General features: G+C 33.8%; 2 protein-coding genes across 2 annotated transcripts; one reads left to right on the plus strand and one right to left on the minus strand.

Annotated features, from left to right (window-relative positions):
- Positions 1-493: 493 nt before the first annotated feature.
- Positions 494-8,999, minus strand: LOC129908802 (integrator complex subunit 7). Its single transcript, XM_055985567.1, has 14 exons — positions 8,789-8,999; positions 8,599-8,728; positions 8,389-8,535; positions 6,567-6,704; positions 5,920-6,507; positions 5,647-5,855; positions 4,156-4,510; positions 3,532-4,098; positions 3,358-3,465; positions 2,132-2,219; positions 1,733-2,026; positions 1,510-1,673; positions 1,363-1,452; positions 494-552 (listed from the first exon to the last, which is right to left on the minus strand). Exons 1-13 carry the CDS (start codon positions 8,886-8,888, stop codon positions 1,365-1,367), a joined length of 2,976 nt encoding a protein of 991 aa, XP_055841542.1. The 5' UTR covers positions 8,889-8,999; the 3' UTR covers positions 494-552; positions 1,363-1,364.
- A 1,088-nt stretch (positions 9,000-10,087) lies between these two features.
- LOC129909018 (probable ATP-dependent RNA helicase DDX10) lies at positions 10,088-21,160 on the plus strand. Its single transcript, XM_055985932.1, has 2 exons — positions 10,088-10,535; positions 19,020-21,160. The coding sequence occupies exons 1-2, from the start codon at positions 10,197-10,199 to the stop codon at positions 21,120-21,122; spliced, it is 2,442 nt and encodes an 813-aa protein (XP_055841907.1). The 5' UTR covers positions 10,088-10,196; the 3' UTR covers positions 21,123-21,160.
- The last annotated feature ends 5 nt before the right edge of the window (positions 21,161-21,165 follow it).

Below are 21,165 nucleotides of genomic sequence, written 5' to 3' on the forward strand. Positions count from 1 at the left end.
AAAAAGCTACACGACACAACGCGACACAATGCGACACAACGCGACACAACGCGACACGACGCGACACAATGCGACACCATGCGACACGACGCGACACAACGAGACACAATGCGACACGACGCGACACCAAGCGACACTACGCGACACAACGCGACACGACGCTACACAACACGACACGACGCGACACGAAGCGACACAACTCGACATCACGCGACAAGACGCGACTTAACGTGACACAACGCAACACGGCGCGACACGACGCGACACAACGCGACAAGACGTGACACAACGCGACACAATGCGACACGACGCGACACAACGTGTTACTTGATATCTCAATTGATTTATAAACAAAAAAATAAGACAAGATAAATTCCTGGATCCGCGACTGATAAGAACTATGCAAGTCTTCGCTTTGTCTTATTTTTATGAACGAATGGATTTTTATTTAAAACGAAAAATCAATCATGCCTCTGGAAAGAAGACAAAATACTTATATGTTTTATGTTTGTTTTATTGCAATAAAAATTTATTAAATACAATATTTATGAATAGGGTAGAAGGGGGAGGATTTGCCAGGATTTAGGAAAATTGACTTAACGCAAAGTTTTTACGTTTCTTTTAATTTTTTTATATCTGATATTATTATTGACTTTATTATCTTCACTTAAATATTTTTTTCATCTTGATATATTAATTTTTTCTATTTTTAATAATTTATTCAAAAAAATGAAAAGTGATGTGGCAAAGCCTCCCCAGGTGGGAGGCTTTGCCACGGGGGTGGGGAGGGATTGCCAGTTACCTAAATATCAAAGTTAATACAAATAAAACCAATATTCATAAACAAAACTTCTTTTTAGCTGAAAATACGAAGAAGGGACTGATTTTAAAAGATTCTGCCATCCTCTTTTGAGGAAGCTTGCTTCTGGCAAATGTACCCCATGGGGTGCATTTGCCAGAGCAAAACCTACCCAAAAACGAATGGCAAATGCACCCCACAAGCTAATCTTTCAAAAATTTACTTATAACTTTTTTATAAGTTAAACAGTAAAAAAATCGCTTCTACACAGCATAGTACACATAATTTTGAAAAGATATTTGTATCAAAAAGTAATTTAACACGACAAATACTTACAATTTACGACGGTTATGTACCTTCATATTTTGGTTCTCAACATTAAAAAACTAACACAAGCGTCTAATTTATTTCGTGTCCAGCCAAAAGCTGTCAAACTTTGTGCAAAGTTTTCAATCATAAATGTGCAACACAAAATGATTTTTCTGTATTTAATATTCTGTTGGTTTGGAAAAAAACCTGGACTGGCAAAGGTACCCCACTGGCAAATGCTCCCCCTTCTACCCTACTAAAACCGCCTAGCTGGAATACTGCTAGTTGATGTTGATGCTGGCTGTGGTTTGTTAGGATCATCTAATACGCGAACAATCATAGAGCTAAAAAAGAAACATATAAAAAGAAAAGTAAATAAATTTGTCAAGTTTCAATTTCACCTCTTTGGTCCTGTACTCCATGTTATTCCAACTTCATCAATAACAAATGTTTCCAGTGTTACATTCCATTGACCACCAATTGAAATAGGCAGAAGAAAACTACCAGATAAGAAATCTCTTTGAGGCTTCACTGTCTGGGTTAATGTAACTGTATCGCTGGTCGGCTTAAGAAAGAAGATTAATTTTAAAAATTTAAGACATTCAATGACTTTTCAAAAATTACTTTTATACAATCTGTGTTAACGCGTGGAGTCATTAATTGTGATGTTAAACTTAGTTGGACAGAGTCCACAGATCTAAATAAGCTTGGACATTTTCCATAATGCTGAATAACTCCTTCCACTTTTATAACCAAGTTACTACCTGACTGAACAATTATATGCTCGCCAGCAGCTCGTGGCTGTGGACTTACTGATAGTTTTATTTGCGTAGCTTGAAGTGTTTGAAAGAAATATCTCGGCATACATATTGGAGTTTTAACTATCAGTTCTATCTCGCTAGTTATAACATCCATGTGCTGAAAAATAAATATTTTTTTTAATTTATTGATAAAATTAAAAATTTCATCAATTTCTAAATAGTTAACACAATAATTTTAAGTTTCACATGTTTTTTAGTTTACCCTGTTGGTAATTGTTTTAGCGTTTCCTGGCTCTTGCGGTAAGTTCTGAGCAAAGATTTCCATTTTGGCGCATGTGTTTATGAGATATCTGAAAGAAATCAAGGATTTATGAATAGAAACTGTTTTTAGAATTACCTATATTCCGGTTTTTATAAAAGTATGGTTTTCCAAGAAAAAATATCCAAACTTATGGTGCCAAAAATAAGAACGGGCAAATTTTTTTAGACCGCAAACTTAGTGAACTTTCTTTTATTAATTATTTTTAATTATTTTTGATCTTCCTTCAAAAAATACTGGGAAATACTGATATCTCAAATTCTATTTGCAAAAAGAGATCATTTTTTATTGAGCTAAGATCAAATTTTCCGGATCTCGATTTTTAAATAGATTTACACATATTTGCAGACGCACTTTCACACACCGAAGTAATTGAAACTTGTGTGAACATTTGTTTTTGTACATTTTTGACCAGGTTTTTTAAATTTAAAAACTGCTCGCACACAGTAACGAATAAAAATAAATCATTTGGCAATATCCATTTGCCACATGAGATCATTGGATTTGCTACAAAAATCTCTGTTTCAAATGGAAATCCACATTATAACTTATCACTTATTAAATTATTTATCATTTTGGTCTTTCAAAAATCCGCATTCGCATACGCGGATGTGAAAAAATCCACATCCGCAACATCCCTAGTTTAAACTGCTCAGTGCTTTCTTTTTCACTTGATCATTTCTTTTGCACAGGAAAGAATAAAGTTGAATTAATGTAATGTGAATTTCCATTTGCCACAAAAAATCAATTATTTTTTATCTCAAAAAATACCGGGAAATACTGGTATCTCATATTCTATTTGCCAAAAGAGATCATTTATTTTTGATCTGAGATCAAATTTCCCGATTTTTATGGAGATTTACACCTATTTGCACACGCACTTTAACACACACATGGTAAGGACTGAGCAACAACAATGAAGAGAAATCGCAACTGTTATCTGCTCATTGTAATAGCAGAGTGATTAAAAGCAGCTATCCCAATAGCAGCCTTATCTTTAGGTCTATAATAAACTTATTTTTAGTGCCAGTCTACTCCTATTTCAGTAATTCTTTTGACTCTGCCTTTTATGGCAATTTTATCTTTTTTCGGTTTGGTAAATAAATAAAATAAATAGATGATACATCTCACGAAATATCCCCATTCGTAGTCGTAATAATATAACTTACTTAGTCTCTGGATATTGTCCATTCATCACTGACAAAGGTGGCTCTGATGGTGATGCATAGCAAACGCCTTCAATAATGTTTCCAAACAAAGCACATTGATATTCTGTTCTAAAGATAAAATTTAAAAAAAAGTAAACGATCTGAAGTATTTATCGATATTTAAACTGTACTTACAATTCCAGGAATTCAAGTGTAGAGGGATCAGCATCAAATGCAGATTTATACAATTTCAAATATGAATCCTCACATCCTTTAATTGATTTAACAACTTTTCTCAACTGATTAGTTACGTGTCCGAACTTTTGCAAATAATCACGTGAATTTTGTGCCAAACTTGCAGCAATTGCCGGAGGTGGAATAATTGTTTGAGCATTTTTAGCCGTCACAACACTAAATAATGTTTGTAGAAATTGAGCTCGAAGTTTAATAAATTCCAACTGGAATGTAAGTGGACTTGTAGCAGACGAGCTTGCTCGCAAGCTAGCAAGTGCTTCCCAGTACAAGCTTATGGCCATATCTAAACGTTCTATGAGTGGAATCAATTTCAACTGATTGTTAGTGTATTTTGGATCACAAAGGTTGTAGTGCTGGCACATTGTTTCATATTCTAATCCATAATTGAGAATACATTCAGCTTTGGCCATTTGAGAAACACCGATTAGAAAGAAATGGAATTTATCCATTGATGCATAGTTTGAAATTCGTAAAAAGAATCTCGCAGCTAGGAAATGTTGTCCATACCTTACCAAATAAATTGAAATTTATTATTGTTACAAAAAGACATATAAATTTATTTACCTAGAAGCTGATCTACCGATTCGATACAAAGTCCAGCAATTGCTAACGGCGGCAATACGATCAAAAGTATCAAGAACAACGCTGGGTATGAAACATCCGATTAGTGACTGAAGCATTACTGCTGAAAGAATTTCAATGATTCTTGATTCGTCCTTGCAGTCGCTATCAACAATTGAATTCAATTTTTTCAAGATTTGTGGAAGACGTTCAGCAACTGGATTCACTACCTCGGTAGGTGGATCTTCGTCAGTGTCCATAGCATCTGTTTTTGGAGCCGTAAATTTACGAAGTTGAAATTTTGATGACAAAGCAGCTAATGTTTCGCATAAGAGTTCCGAGTGCTTTTTTGGATAAGCTGGAATTGGAGAAGCACAATATTGTGAGCATTTTTATTTAATTAATTAATGAAGGAAACCAATTGAATTTAGACAAGAAAAATAATGATTTTGAAAATTCTATTATACAGGGTGTCCCGAAAATCAACGTCGAAACGAAAATGGTAGATAGAGTGGGTGGTGACAGGTATCAGAAAAAAATAAAAAACCGTAGCAATATATTTTGTGAGTTATGGGCATTCGAAAAAAAATCGAAAAAATGGTCACCCTGTGACGGTTTTTAATGCGCCGTGACTACAAATCTTAAGTTTTCTCAATTTTTTCTTTTGCTACGGCATCTTGATTAACCCTACATTCAAAATGCATTAAAAAATTTTAACTCAGCTGCATCAGTTTTAAAGCAGATATCATTTTTTTGCCCAACTAAGTAGGTACTCAAAAATTTTACATGACCCTAATTCAATGAACCGTAGTGTAAAAAAATGCACTACGATATTGCGGCAAGTTACCTTAAAAGTTGGTATGTCCAATTATCTTTTCAAAATGGTATAACATTAATGAGAATATTCCATAAATAATGGAAATAACAATTTTTTCTTTAGAAAAACGACTTATTTTATTAGGTAATTTGTCCGTATTATTTAATTTTTGGGCCCTTTCAAAACTGAATTTGTATTTTTTAAAGTAGGAAAGTGCTGATTTTTTAATAGAGAGAAAAAATTGAATTAATACTTTTAGGGCCAATTTTTCAATAGTCAGATAAACCTCATTTAGAGCTTATTCCTAGGAATAAAAGTTTTTTTTTTATATTGACATTTATTCCTCTGTTAGTTTAACTGACGATTGAAAAATCAGGGCTTAAAGTAATAGTTGGTAGACTAGGTTTAAGCATAGGTTTATGAGAGAAAATAGTGGAAACCCCTATCCTATCGGTCTTTTGACCGGAAATGGCAACCATAAGACACCGAAAACCCAAAGCAGGTTCGTAATTAACTTTTTTTTAAGAGTTATTATGCTGTGCATATTTCTTTTCATTGATTTCATCAACAACAACGTAATATGCTATGATTTTTATGAAGAGCTTTTAAAAAATTCATATTTGGAGCAAAAATTGTAAAGAAAACGTAAAGAAAAAAATAAAAGGATTTAAACTCACTTATTTCATCACTTAATAGGTCACCAATCATTTCAATAAAATCTTCACCAAATTCATTGTTTGCTTCTGATATTTTAACTCCACAGATAAGATATTTCTTTAACTCTTTGGTATGATTTTCGTTGCCAACTGAAGAAAAAATAAGACTCTCCAAATGTATGTTGATAAGTTCCATAATCACTTCTGGTGGTGGAGTTGAATTTGCATGACTAAAGGATATCATATTTTCAAGTTTTTTTAAAGAATAAAGTTTAAAACAAATATTTTACATACCAATAGAGTACCAATCCTTTCAAAATGGCCAGTGCTTGACTAGCTGCTGTATGATTTTCTAAATTCAAACAAGACGAACAAAGCTCAATTATCAAACTTTGTTCTTCATTGAGCAGAGCATGGCAAGTCAGGGGACATTCGGTGAGAGTAAGAACTACAGTCAGCACCAAAGTCTGTTCAGTACCTTCAACACAAGTTTTTGCTTTGGTTATCAGATTCTTAAGTGATCCTTTAGGCCATGAATGGGCACTTTTTTGCGTTGCCAATGTTGTTAATGACTTTAACACCTGACAACGTACTTTCTTGCGAGGATCTTGCAAGTATGTAAGGAGTAAATCTACTTGGTCTGGAATTCCAATTAGAGTTTGACTCGATAATTTAGTCAGTGAGTCTAAAATGGCAATAACAAAACTTTCAGCAGGATATTTAGGAAGAAGATTCAAGCAAAGATCTTTAACCATGGCTGCAGTGTTTGCATCGTGATGCATATGACGCAGCACAGGAATCAATTGAAGTTTCATACTGACCGGAGTTTGAAGAGATTCAATCATTGTTGCTATTTTCGAACACATGCTAATAGCAAATGTCCTGCGAATGAATAGAAATTAAGCTGTGTATATTTTCTATTAAGAATTTAAAATTATTACTTTGACTGAGCAGCAAATTGTCCGCTTGCATAAATAGCAGCTTCTACTTCCACCGTATCATGACTATCCAAAGCTCTTCGAATAGAATGATGCACTTGTTGCTTTTCGGGTATAACTCTAGATACTGCTCCCAAGGTCCTGTTTAGAATTGTTTTAAAAAAGGCATAGCTCAAATATTATTATTATTTTAAAGAAAAAACACGAGATAAGAGCGGGCTGCTTATTACAAGCAGTTACAAAATGTAAAAAGTAAATATCTATATAGGAGCATGCGGAAGCATTCCAACTATATAGAAAAAATAAATAAAAATAAAGTATTAAATAAAGAAAAAATTAAAAAAAAAGTGTAGAAAAAAACAAAAAATTAAATTAAAAAGCATGCTTAAACAATTGTTAGATCAGTAAAAAAAAGTCCAGTTTCAGTTTCTCTTTTACTATTTACTAATCTTTAGGTCCAAGAGGTCTATAAAATACCACCATATAGAAGGTTTTTTTGTGTCATCTTACTGTTATTGCAATAAAAAATATTACAACTTTTATTAACATTCCTTAACATTCTCGTAATCTCTTCATTTTTGCCAAAATTTTTGCGAGGTAGTTCTGAGAGTGTGGTGAAAATAACATCGGCAATTTCGCGACATTTTTCTAAGGATTGTAAGTTAATGAGTAACAAACGTTTTTGATACGGCCAGCGCTTGACGAAACCTAAAACAGAATTAGCCCTGGATACTATATTTTCATAGTGGGATCGGAAGTTAAGTGCACTATCAAAAATTACACCCAAATCCTTAATGGTTATTACTCTTGAAACAATACATTCATTGATAATATTCTCGCGGTGGAGGACGAAGACGTTTACGGGAATATGTAATTGCTTGGCATTTTTCAACATTAAGATCTAAGTTATTTTTCTTACACCAAACAAAGAAATTGTATAAATTGTCACAAATATCCCAGGGATATTTTGTTAAACTGAAAGTTGGCCAACTTTTGTTTTTTAAACTCGAGAGTTGAGAACAAAGAAGTGAAGAAAACAAATGTTCAACTTCGCCAACTTTAGAGTTTGCTTCAAGTTGAGCAATAGTGAAGAAAATGGGTCTAAATCAGTTTGCAAAAGCAAAGGGTCGTTTGGACCTAAAGATTTTCATATCATACGCGTACGTAGAAACTTGACAATGCTGAATGACTGATTCTACGTCATTGATTGTCAAAATAAAAATAAAAGGGCCTAAATGACTTCCTTGTACGCCCGACTTTTCAAAGAATGGATCTAAGATTGAAGATCTAAAAAGGAGTAGATATTTACTATTATATAGGAATGAATTCATCCATTGAATAAAACCGGGGGGGGAAAACGATTTAATTGTATGTGATATTCTATCTATTAGCTACGACATCAACTTCATTTTTATTTTCTAATAATTTCAAAATGTACAATACAAACTCGTTTAAATTAGTGGCCGTAGACTTGCGTTTCAGAAACCCTTGTTGTCGGGCTGAAAACAATGATTTACAATTAAAATATATAGTGTCTCGAAGAGAATACTTTCAAAAAATTTTGGGATGCACGATAATTTGGCAATAATTAGCAAGATCACTTTTGAACCCATTTTGTGAATAGGGATGATGAACGAATCCTTCCACATTGATGGAAAAAAACCCTAGAGATAAGGATTTTTGAAATAAAGTGGCAATAGGTGAGGTTAAATGGGCTACACATTTTGTTTAGTATAATCGCTATAACTTTATTAAAAGGTACTAAATTACACAATAATTGCATTTTTTATTCAAATAAGAATGGAAACATGTTTGAATAACTTACCGGAGTGTCAAGGCTCTTGCAACAGGATCATTCGAATGCGTAACCATAAAAATTCTTTTAACAAATGCATCAATGTTGAGAATTTTATCCAAGTGATTTTCACTTTGTTGACAGACTTTTAGGACCCAAAAACGAAGTAGATTTGACCTGTATTAAAAAGAGCTCTTAATTAAAACACATTTTTGATATTCAAGACTTTTATTTACATACCCACTCCAGAAAAATTCGGCCAATTTCAAGAATGAAGAATTTATCAAAATTGGAAATGGATACTTTTCAAATAAACGAGGAAACCTTACAATAGCTTCACACTGAACACCAATTTTTGTAGATCTTAAACCTTAAATTTACAATTTTAAATAAAAACAAGTAGGTAAATGAATTTATTTCTATTATTTACCTTTATCAAGTTCGGTGAGAACAGAGTTTGCATCTTGTTCGGTTTCATTGAGAAAATTCTCATTGAACATATGAACTCGAATACCCGATAACGAGGACATTTTTATAATCACTTTAAAATTATTATTTATTAGATTTTTAATTAATAATTGGGTAAAAAATATTAACAAAAAAGCAAAAATTCAGAGGCCAAAACAACTCCAGCCGGTTAAAATCAACAAATTTTTTGACGTATGCATGGGATGTGTTCGTAGAGTAGATAATTTTAAATGGTATAAAATACTAAGAACATACAGGGTGCTACAATATTCAGAAATAAAATATAATTTTTTTTTTTTCAAAGACAAAAATGCGATAAAAAATTAGCACACAGATCAAGCTAAACTTTTGCGAATTTGTTTTCAAGTTTGAACAGTGAAGTGACAGTTGAACTCAAAAATGACATTTCACTGACATTCAACATAGGTAATTCGCCGTCCACACTTGATTGAGAGTGTGAACGAGTAGAACGCATTCAAAAAAAGTAGCATGCTCAAAAAAAAAAAACAGTATTACCCCCCTATTCTGACAAATCTCACAAGTCACAAAAACCTCACAAGGTGGTCATAACTCGATTTTGTGAGGATTTATTTCTCACAAACTTCTTATTAGCCAAAATCCAACTTGCGAGTTGTGACCTCCTTCAGAGCAGATCACAGATTCAAAAATTTTTGTTACGTGAAAACCTTGAAAGAATAGGGCTAAATCAACATAATGTGAACGCAGCTTAAGAATTAAACATAATGTTGGTTCTGAAGCTTAGTAATTTCTTTAACGAAATCTTGAACGAAATTAAATTTTTTTTGTTTTTGCTTTAAAACTTATTTTCTGCTGTTCTTTTGAATATTTTGATTTGTATTTTTATTATTTTTAATTTGCTATAATACCCGATGGTATTTTTTAGTTAACATGTTTGCTGTTGACTTTGGAGATTTCAAAATTTTTCGTTTCGCTTCAGCTGCATACTAGGCTTTATCCAGATCTTACAACGTTCCATAAATACCTCTATTTTCACACTACCGCAATTAGTTTATAAATATTTTTCACTATTTGAAATTATAGATACCAACTATTGAAAAATTGATCAATTCTACAAAAATAAAAATATAACATTTTGGCTTTGAATGTTAAGAAGCTACAAAAAATTGCAATGTGCGAAGCCTAGCCTCCTTAAAATTTAATTGGTCTAATGGTAATATACCTACTTTATGAACACACTCGACGCACGTGTAGAAAAATTGACATTTCTGCTGTAACATATGTCATTTTTCGTTTTTATTTTTGATAAGAAAATCGGTGATTTTGTTTTTATAATTTAATTTTAAAAGTTTCCAGTAAAACTCAATTATTTAATCACGCTTATTATTCCTATGATGCAAAATAAAAAACCCAATAAACCTTTTCAAAAAGGTTTTCAAAAAGGAAGAAAATTCAACAAGTATCAACACAAATCCCAAGCAAGTAGCAAACCTAGAGATGATGAAGAAATCGAACGTCTTCGTTCGCAGCTAGAATCCATAGATCCGAGTAAAATAAAGCTATTTACTGATTTTCCACTCTCATGGAAGACCCAGAAAGGTATTCGAGAAGCGAACTACAAAGTCCCTACAGAAATTCAACGTGAAAGTATTGGACATGCTTTGCAAGGCAGAGACATTCTTGGAGCTGCCCAAACTGGCAGTGGCAAGACTCTAGCTTTCCTTATTCCGGTATGTAAGATTAATTAATTGCTATGTCAAATATGAACTTATCGTTTAAACTATTCAAATCCTAAGCGGGCTTTAGGTCAGTATTAAATAATCTTAAATCTTCGTTAACGTTTGAAACGTGTTTACGTTCTTTGTCAAGACTCTTAAAAATTGAAAAAAATCTAATAATTACCAAAATCTAATACTTACAGTTGATTGATTGATTGTTATTTGGAGTGTAAGATGCACTGCAACCTATTAGATATATTGCGCCCCCCTTTTAGCTATCTGAGTTGGTTCCTCATTTTATAGCTACTCCTCTAACTTAATTAATTTGTGGCTGATAGTCAATTTATAAGTTTTATATTCGATTTAGTTTACTTGTTAAAAAACAACTTCCCAAAATATTCATCTAGTAACATTTAATTTTTCAAATTTATATTTTCATTTTTGTTCTTGTTTTTTCTTTATTCTTGTTTTTAAAATCTAGTAGCAAACAATAAAAAGTTATCTTTTGTAAAAAAACTTAAATCAAATTTGTATTGATATTAACATCTACATTGGTGACCTCGTATCAAGAACATTCTTTTATTATATTGAATTATTAATAAAAGATTCATTTACAGAATTTTTCTTGTCGACTCAGAATCAAATTTTCAGTTTTAATTTTGAAACAAAATGCCTGATGATAAAAATTTGGACAATCAGGATAGTTCTACGTTCTCCAAAGGTGAAATGCACCATGTAAGCATCAAACCACCAGCTTTTTGCAAAGAACGACCGGAACTGTATTTTATTCAAATGGAATCTCAGTTTGCTATTGCTAAAGTGACGCGCGATGAAACAAAGTACCATCATGTTATCGGTTCTTTAGATGCGCAAGTACTGATGCAAGTAGCTGATATTGTTTGCAAGCCACCAGATGTCGACAAATATGAAACTGTAAAGAATGCACTCATCACAGAATACACAGATTCCGATCAGAAGAAGCTGAGAAAACTAGTGAAAGAAGTTGAATTGGGTGATTTAAGGCCAACACAATTGTTGAAACGAATGAAAGAGCTTTCAAATAATAAATTACCCGATGATGTTTTGAAATCATTCTGGCTTGAGCGTTTACCCGCGCAAGTCCGTGCTGTTATCTCAATAGGAAGTGGTGATTCAATGGACATGGCCAAGCAAGCAGATCAAATGATGGATATGCTAAGCTTCTCTAACGTGTCTGCAATCAAAAACGAATCGCCCCTTGAAAAAAAGATTGATGAGCTACAAAAACAAGTTGAAGAGCTTCGTATGTCAAGAAATCAAGCTCGCGTAAATAAAAATGACTCCAGGGAAAGAAAACGTGTTGGAAGCAAATCAAGACCTAGGTTTCCGTTCTGCAAATATCAGTGGCGTTTTGGCTCGAATGCGAAAAAATGCGTTGATCCTTGTCAGTTTAAGAAGCTTGACATGAATTCGGAAAACTAGAAGAAGCTCTGTTAACACCAGCGACGCACAGAGCATCAACAACAAAAAGTCGTCGTCTATTTTTAAATGACCGTAAATCTAATCAAAGATATCTCATTGATACGGGAGCTGATTTTTCAGTGATTCCTCCAAACAAAAACGACAAGCCAAACTCATATTATTCATTATATGCAGCAAATGGATCATCGATAAAGACATATGGAACACGAATTATTTCAGTCGATTTTGGTTTAAGAAGAAAAATGGACTGGATGTTCGTTGTTGCTGACGTTACAAAACCAATCATCGGAGCTGATTTTTTGCATGAATTTGGACTGCTTGTGGACTTAAGAAGAAAGAAACTTATTGATACGACAACAAATTTAGAGGTAAGTGCAATTGAATGTACAAGCGAAAGCGAAAAAATTTTTACATTTGCACAAGATTTACCGACCCCAATTAAGTTAATACTTGATGAGTATCAAGACCTTACAAAGCCATTTAAAGTTTTAGCTTCATATCCAAGCACCAATGTTCGCCATCATATACTTACATCAGGTCCTCCAATTCACTCCAAAGCTCGCAGACTTAATTCTGAAAAGTTTGAAATTGCGAAAAAGGAATTTGATTATATGCTTAAGCAAAATATATGTCGACCAAGCAGTAGCCAATGGGCGAGTCCACTTCATCTGGCACAAAAAAAAGACAAAAACTCGTGGCGACCATGTGGAGATTATCGCAGGCTAAACGCGCAGACTCAGCCAGATCGATATCCAATTCCGCATATTCACGACTTTACTCAAAAAATGTCTAACAAATCGATTTTTTCTAAGATTGATTTAGAACGAGCATATCATCAAGTCCCCATAGCAGAAGAGGATCGTGACAAGACAGCAATCATAACTCCATTTGGACTCTTCGAGTTCAATGTGATGACGTTCGGCCTTCGAAATGCTAGTCAGACTTTTCAGAGGTATATGAATCAAATATTTCAAGACCTTGACTATGTCATCGTGTACATAGACGATATCTGCATTGTATCAAATACTTATGAAGACCACGAACAATGTTTGAAAGTTGTATTGCAACGTCTTCGTGAAAACAACCTCAGAATAAATGTTTCGAAATGTGTTTTTGCACAAACTGAAATTAATTTTCTTGGGTATAAAATCACAAAAGATGGAATCGCTCCAACCACGGAAAAAGTAGAAGCTATAATGAGTTTTCCAAAACCTAAACTCTCATTCGAACTTAGAAAATTTATAGCCATGCTCAATTTTTACCGACGATCGCTCCCCAACGCAGCATTTTTGCAAGGAAAACTCCAGAAGCTAATCAAAGGCAACAAGAAAAAGGACAAAACAGTACTTCTGTGGAACAAAGAGGCGGAAGAAGCATTTGAAGAATGTAAAATACAACTCGCCAATGCTGTGCTCCTAGCTCATCCTTCGCCAAATGCAAAGCTGGTTCTGCACGTTGATGCAAGTAATTTCTGCGTTGGAGCAGCAATTCATGAGTTGATCGAAAAAGAACTAAAACCACTTGGATTTTTTTCCAAGAGAATGTCTGATTCCCAAAAAACACAAAGCACTTTCGACCGAGAACTATTAGCAATGTATCAATCAGTCAAATATTTCCAGTATCTCATTGATGGTCGAGATTGTACAATTTTAACGGATCACAAACCACTTACGTTTGCTTTCAAACAGAAACCAGAAAAATCTACACCAAAACAATCTCGTCAACTAAATTTCATCAGTGAGTTCACAACAGATATACAACACATTTCGGGAAAAGACAACATAGTTGCTGACCTTCTCTCCAGGATTGAAACAATCTTCGATGGTGACCAAATTGATTTTCAAAAACTAGCCGAAGACCAAAAACACGACAGCGAATTGAAGAACCTTAGAAAAGACACGTCCCTGCAGCTCAAACTTATTCAAGTACCAAACACAAATTCTTCGTTGATGTGCGACGTCTCCACAGAACGCATTCGTCCTTACGTCACAAAAAGTTTTCGAAAACAGGTTTTCAATTCCATTCACAATTTGGCACATCCAGGTAAAAAATCTACTGTTAAGTTATTATCAGAACGTTTTGTGTGGCTCAATATGAGTCATGATATAAGAAATATGGTAAATACTTGCATTAAATGTCAAAAAACTAAAGTAAACCAACACAACCGATCGGCATTAAAAGAATTTCCAGTGCCAAACAGACGTTTTCGACACATAAACATAGATTTGATTGGCCCTCTTCCACTTTCTGCAGGTTTTAGATATTGCCTAACATGCATTGACCGATTTACACGTTGGCCCACGGCAATTCCTCTGCAAGACATAACAGCCGAAACTGTTGCTAGAGCGCTTGTTCACGGTTGGATAGCAAATTTTGGTGTACCGGAAGCAATTTCAACAGATCAAGGCACACAGTTTGAGTCAAAGCTTTTTAAGGAGCTATCAAACTTAATTGGTTCAAAACATTTTCGGACTACGGCATACCATCCGCAAGCCAATGGTATCATCGAAAGGATGCATCGTACACTAAAGACTGCTATAAAATGTCATACCAACAGCGACTGGATCGATTCACTGCCGATTGCCTTACTGGGACTTCGAACTACTTTTAAAGAAGATCTCAAAGCAACACCAGCTGAAATGGTTTTTGGAGAAACAATAAAGTTACCAGGAGAATTTTTCACTACACAAACAGATGAGTACGTAGAGAGTGATTTCGTCAATAATTTACGGAAAGTCATGTCAAAATTGAAACCTGTAGCGACATCAAATCATTCTTCAAACAAAGTTTTTATTCAAAAAGAACTTACAAGTTGCTCTCATGTGTTCGTTAGAGACGATTCTGTTCGTGCTCCTCTAAAATCATCATATGATGGCCCATTTAAAGTCATTAATCGAAATGATAAAAACTTTGACATCGAAATGGGAACAACAATCAAAAGAATAAGCATCGACAGACTTAAGGCGGCACATATAGCAAACGAACCTGAAAATTTCATCGATAATCAAAAATTAAAAACTAAACTCAAGACTTCAACCAAATTAAATCCAAATCCAAATGAATCCACAAACTCAAACATTCCTAAGACGACTCGCAGCGGCAGAAAGGTCCATTTTCCCAAACGTTTATCAAACTTCATCTAACGATGAAACTGAGGGGGGAGTGGATGTGGCTGATAGTCAATTTATAAGTTTTATATTCGATTTAGTTTACTTGTTAAAAAACAACTTCCCAAAATATTCATCTAGTAACATTTAATTTTTCAAATTTATATTTTCATTTTTGTTCTTGTTTTTTCTTTATTCTTGTTTTTAAAATCTAGTAGCAAACAATAAAAAGTTATCTTTTGTAAAAAAACTTAAATCAAATTTGTATTGATATTAACATCTACAAATTCCAGGAAATTGAGTATCTGGGGTATTTTCATAGAGTGTACCAGAGTGACCCAGGTGCTTGAATCTTTGGTGTATTAGTGCATTGCAACTACCCAGGATGTGATCTGGTGTTTCTTCTTTTTCGCTACAGAATCTACATGTTGCACTATTTACTAAGCCCAAAATGTTTAGGTGCCTTCTTAATTTACAGTGGCCCGTAAAAAAAACAGTGATTAACCTGAGGTTGTTCCTACTTAGACTAATACATGATTCGAAACGTTCTTGGTTGTAGCTCCCGAGAAGCATTTTCGCTTGTCTCAGTTTTGGCAGTTCTGGCCAAAAATATTTCATATGAAAACTGAAATGATAAATTTTGTATCACTTCACAGTTTCACAGATCGGGAGCTGACCCCCTGGTCTCCTCATCTACATAGTTTTATTTTATTTTGAATAACATTTTCTTCTATTCCGCAATACGGTTCGGGCCCCCATTAAAGGGGAACTTGCACCCGTTTTTGCTAAAGAGTCCGCCTACTCATTCCCCGGGACACCAACGTGCACAGGTACCCAGTGAAGGGTGACTTTGTTTATTTTGCCAAGTTCGTTAAGTTTACCTATACACTCCAATACTAGCTTGGAGTTGATTTCGTAGGATTTAAGTGCTTTTAGGGCTGCTTGACTATCAGACATAATGGCAATGTTTTTGTTCCGGTGATTTAATTCGAGGTTTATTTCACACATTTTACAATGGCATTTACCTCGGCTTGAAAGATACTTGGGAATTGACCCATATACTTACAGTTACTATCTATTTAATTTTAAGAGTTTTCTTAAAATTGTCTGGTTTTGGATGCTTTAATAAATTTCAAATATTTCAAAATCCGAAATTCAAAGTGTTGAAAAAGGCGTTTTATTTTCGAAATTTCGAAATATAAAAAATTTTATTTAATTATTTGGAAATTCAAAATTTGTTAACAAATCTAATTTACAGAATCAAGTTGAACAAAATGTTTAACCCAAAATACCTCTTTTAACAAATTGATTACACTGGTTTACAAGGGTTTTGTTGCCAAAACAAAAAAATATTTTTTTGAAGGTGTGCTGAAAAACCAATCAGCTCCCGTTTATTACCATTAGAAAATGCAACAAGTACTTCGGACCTAATTCTTTTATTTAAGGAAAAAAAGTTCGAGGATTTTTAGTAATGCCTTCTACCTTCAATTACCAGTTTAAATCTTTTCAAAATCTTTTTTACATATTGCCCGAGATATCTTAAAATGAACTAAGTAGGTTTGGCTTCATATATCATAGAGGAAATAATGACGTTATAAAATGTCAATGGTAAATATTCCAAACAACTGAGGATATCTCAGGCAGTAAAAAAAATATTGGAAAGATTTAAACAGGTTTTGAAAGATGAAACCGTTACTAAATATGCTCAAACAATTTTCCTTATTTAAAAGAATAAGGTCAGAATATTTCAAAAATGGGAGCTGATTAATTTTTTTTTACTTCGGATTCGAGTTCAGCACACGGAAAACCTTCAGAAAAGTATTTTTTGTTCCGGCAACAAAAAAAAAGTTTAGTTTTATTAACCAGTGTTATAAATGCTGTTAAGCCCTTCACAATCTGATCTTTTAACTGTATTGTCTGTATCTAAGATATGTATCATTTCTAGTAACATTCTCTTATTATAGTGTGTTTCATTCTGTAAAATATCAACGTTATTGAAGTCTGTACTATGTTCTTCATTTAAAAAATGCAAAGCTAAAGCTGTTTTATGTGAATTTCCACTATTTATATCTAATCTATGAGTTCCTATATAAACCGAACGACAATTCGTCGGTCTCATGAGAAAACCTCGTAACTCCCAAAATCAAAATTTTACAGGACAGACGAAAGAGTAAACAAACAACAGAGTAGTTGGGAAGAAACGCGCTGTGCAAAATTTGAATTTAAGTCTATTTAGAGTTTTCGGAATGACCCCAAATTTTCTGGGTTGCTCCGCTGACATATTTTCTAAAGAATGGCATTCAAAAGTCATTTTTGAAAAAAAGTGGAGTTACGAGGTTTTCTCATGAGACCGACGAATTGTTTGTTCCATCTCCTAAACATTTATGTTATTTTATTTTATTTTATTTATTTTATCTTATAGACAATATTTGACTTTTCATTTTTGGCCATTTTTCCTTTTAAGTTTGAAAACAATAAATTTCTTAAATATATAAATGGTTTAAAAGCTATTCTTACATTTTCCTTATTCCGTACAGGAGCATTTAAAATTCTATCTGAAAGATTTGAAATGTATAGAACACTTACAGGAAAATTGTGAAACATTTGCTACTAAATTGGTTTGAACCAATGGATAAAATATTGATTCAATAATGTTCGTACTAAATTGATAGGAAAAGAATTTGATAATAATAATGTGTCCATTAAACTGATTCAAAAAAAAAATTTTGTTCATAGCGGTTTATCAAAAAAACTAGGCAGTGCTTTTTGTAGAGCGTTCAATTTTATTCAAGAAAATGATTAAGTCCAGCCTTTTTGATGAAGCATTAAAAAGTTATAAAATTCAAAACTCAAAAACACAATCTATCCCATGTAATTCATATGGGAAATAGAAATTTGCGATGCGGCAGTACTTTATATTAATATTAACCCTCTGTCGGCACACGGGTGCGAATTTGGCAGGACAAAAATAAAAAAATTACGATTTTTCAAAAAAGTGGTCTCTTTATAAGGGTGAAAATATTTTTGTTCGGAATTGTGAATACAATATTCGAATTCCTCGGAATATTCTACATCAATTTCATACTTGATTCTCTATAAAATATTGTCACCGAAAAAAGTTCTAGCGACATGAAAAAGTATAAACCAAATTCGCAACCGTGTGCCTATCACGTCACAAAAAAGAGGTGTTCCTACAGAGGGTTAAGGGCTGTTACTTTTACAGTATTTTTTTTGTCATTTCCAAAAATATTTTCGATATAACTATGATCAAAAAAAAAAATAATTTTTTTTTTTAATCAGTCGAGTGTCCATAATTATTTTTATGATTTTTTTTTGATGAAAGATAATATCACTGACATCCATCTTTATACAAAAATGTTTGGCCGTATTAATAAAAACATGTTTAGGCTGTTTGGGATTAAAATTTATAAGACGACCTGAAGATGTTGGTTTTTTATACCAATAAAATATATCAATCGATTATTTTTTCTTATAACTAGAATACCAAGATATGAAATTGCTCCATTATTTTTAAACTCAACTTTAAACTGAATTTTCAGATGACAAGAATTTAATGCAGTTAGTGTTGAATCAACTTGACTAGATTTAAGAATAATAAAAATATCATCGACATATTTTGTTATAGTTTTTGTTTTGTTTGGAATTTTATCAATTTAATCGTCCGATAAAGCTTCCTTTATAATATCTGCTAATATTGGAGAAGCAGGACTACCCATTGGATTATTAGATTTTTTAGAATTTTTTCCAATTTTTAAAGTCCCGACGAAGAACGTATACACTATACACGTATGAAACGTTGAGGAAGATTTAAGATTGTTTAATACTGACGTAAAGCCCACTTAGGATTTGTTAAGAAATAAGGTTACGAATAAAGAAATAATTATTATCGTTTAAACTTATCTTCTAGGTGATTGAAAACTTGTATATGAAGAAATGGACCCGTTTAGATGGAATTGGTGCAATTATCATTTCTCCAACTCGTGAATTAGCATACCAAATCTTTGAAACACTCAAAAAGGTCGGTGCACATCATGATTTTTCAGCTGGTCTAATTATTGGAGGGAAAAACTTGAAATTCGAGAAAAAACGAATGGACCAGTGTAACATAATAATTTGCACTCCAGGACGTCTATTACAACACATGGACGAAAATCCACTTTTTGATGCTTCTACAATGCAAGTTTTAGTACTCGATGAAGCCGATCGTTGTCTAGACATGGGTTTTGAGACAACAATGAACGGCATTATCGAGAACCTTCCTCCAGAACGACAAACACTTTTGTTCTCCGCAACACAAACCAAATCCGTCAAAGATCTGGCGAGACTGAGTTTAGACAATGCAGTTAATATTGCTCCATCAGAGCAACAAGCTGTTACTCCTGATAATCTTAAACAAAGCTATGTTGTAGTTAATCTTGAAGACAAAATCACAATGTTGTGGTCATTTATAAAGAGTCATCTGAAACAGAAATGCATCGTGTTCCTTTCCAGTTGCAAGCAGGTTAAGTACATTTATGAAATATTTTGTAAACTGCGTCCTGGAACAAGTCTTCTTGCGCTGTATGGAACTCTCCATCAAGATCGCAGAGTTGCCATCTACCAAGAGTTTTGTCGCAAGAGTAATGTGGTGTTGTTTGCAACAGATATTGCCTCTCGAGGACTTGACTTTCCCACCGTAAATTGGGTCATTCAAATGGATTGTCCTGAAGATGTCACGCAGTACATCCATCGGGCGGGTAGAACTGCCAGACACAAAGCCCGTGGGGAAAGTTTACTGGTTCTATTGCCTAGTGAAGAGGAGGGAATGGTAGCCGAACTGAAAAATGCAAAAATAGATGTCAATCAGATCCACATTGATCCGAAAAGACTATTCTCCCCCAAAGGAAAAATGGAAGGATTCCTAGCTCAGAACAAGGAACTCAAGGAAACAGCTCAGCGTGCATTTGTATCGTACATTAAGTCAGTTTTTCTGATGAAAAACAAGAAAATCTTTAACGTTAGCAAATTGAATACCGACGAATATGCCAAGTCACTTGGACTTGTGGTTGTTCCGAGAGTTCGTTTCTTGGAACGCTTTAAAAAGCGGCAAGCAGCTGCACAGAAGACAAACAAAGAAGATGGTTCCGAATCTTCATCGGAGAGTGAAGATGAATCCGAAGAGAATACTGAAGCTAAGCCTCTTAGGAAAGACAATGATGATGATGTTAACTTTAATCTACCACACTCTGATGATAGTGAGAACTCCGACGTCGAAGAAGAACTTTTCAAGATCAAACGAAGAGATCATGAAATAGAAGAAAGTGTCTCTAAAAAAGATGACGAAGAAGCAAAAGCTGAACTCACAGCTGCTAGAAAGGCTAAAGTTTTAACAAAAGCAGCTCTAGCTAAACGTGTGTTGAAGAAAAGAATTCAAACAAATACTAAAGTCGAGTTCAATGAAGACGGCACAGAATTGCTCGACACCAGGAAGCAATTGCAATCAGACCTGGCTAGAGATTATATCAATCAAGATGAGGGTGGAATTGATATTGAAACAGCAAAGAAAGTTCTTCGTGAAGAGGATAAATTCGATAAGAAACGTTTCAAGGAGATAGTCAAGGCCAAGCACAAGGTTCAGAAGAAGAAGTCGAAATCGAAGAAAAACGAAGACGAGGATGATGATGAAGTCGACGATTTTGGTAGCGATGCAGATGATGAGCCTGAGGTTGACTTGTCTTGGTTGCCCGATCCAGATAAGTGTTATAATGTTGTAAATAGTGATTCAGATAGTGATGACAATGATGATGAAGACAATAAGGGAGAAGTAAGTGAAAGCGAAAGTTTAGTTCATCGGCCACCAAAACGGTTGTACGAGAAGAAGAAATCTGGTAATGATTCAGCGACAAGTAGCGATTCCGATGGCGAGGACGACGACGAAGATGAACCAAGAAATAAAAAGGCAAAACAAATAGCAAATAAGTTATCATTGAATGAAGCTGAAATGATTGCAATGCAATTATTGGGCAAATAAAATACAATTTTTCTTGTTAAACAAAAAACGAAATCATATATTG

The sequence above is a fragment of the Episyrphus balteatus genome, chromosome 2 (genome assembly GCF_945859705.1).
Source record: "Episyrphus balteatus chromosome 2, idEpiBalt1.1, whole genome shotgun sequence".
Classification (NCBI taxonomy): Eukaryota; Metazoa; Arthropoda; class Insecta; order Diptera; family Syrphidae; genus Episyrphus; species Episyrphus balteatus.

Coding starts and splice junctions, on each gene's coding strand:
- LOC129908802 (XM_055985567.1), bottom strand. CDS start 8,888: ATGTCCTCGTTATCGGGTATTCGAGTTCATATGTTCAATGAGAATTTT. Junction 2,027..2,131: donor CTAAAACAATTACCAACAGG/GTAAACTAAAAA, acceptor TTTATTTTTCAG/CACATGGATGTTATAACTAG. Junction 1,674..1,732: donor TTAACACAGATTGTATAAAA/GTAATTTTTGAA, acceptor TTCTTTCTTAAG/CCGACCAGCGATACAGTTAC.
- LOC129909018 (XM_055985932.1), top strand. CDS start 10,197: ATGATGCAAAATAAAAAACCCAATAAACCTTTTCAAAAAGGTTTTCAA. Junction 10,536..19,019: donor CTCTAGCTTTCCTTATTCCG/GTATGTAAGATT, acceptor CTTATCTTCTAG/GTGATTGAAAACTTGTATAT.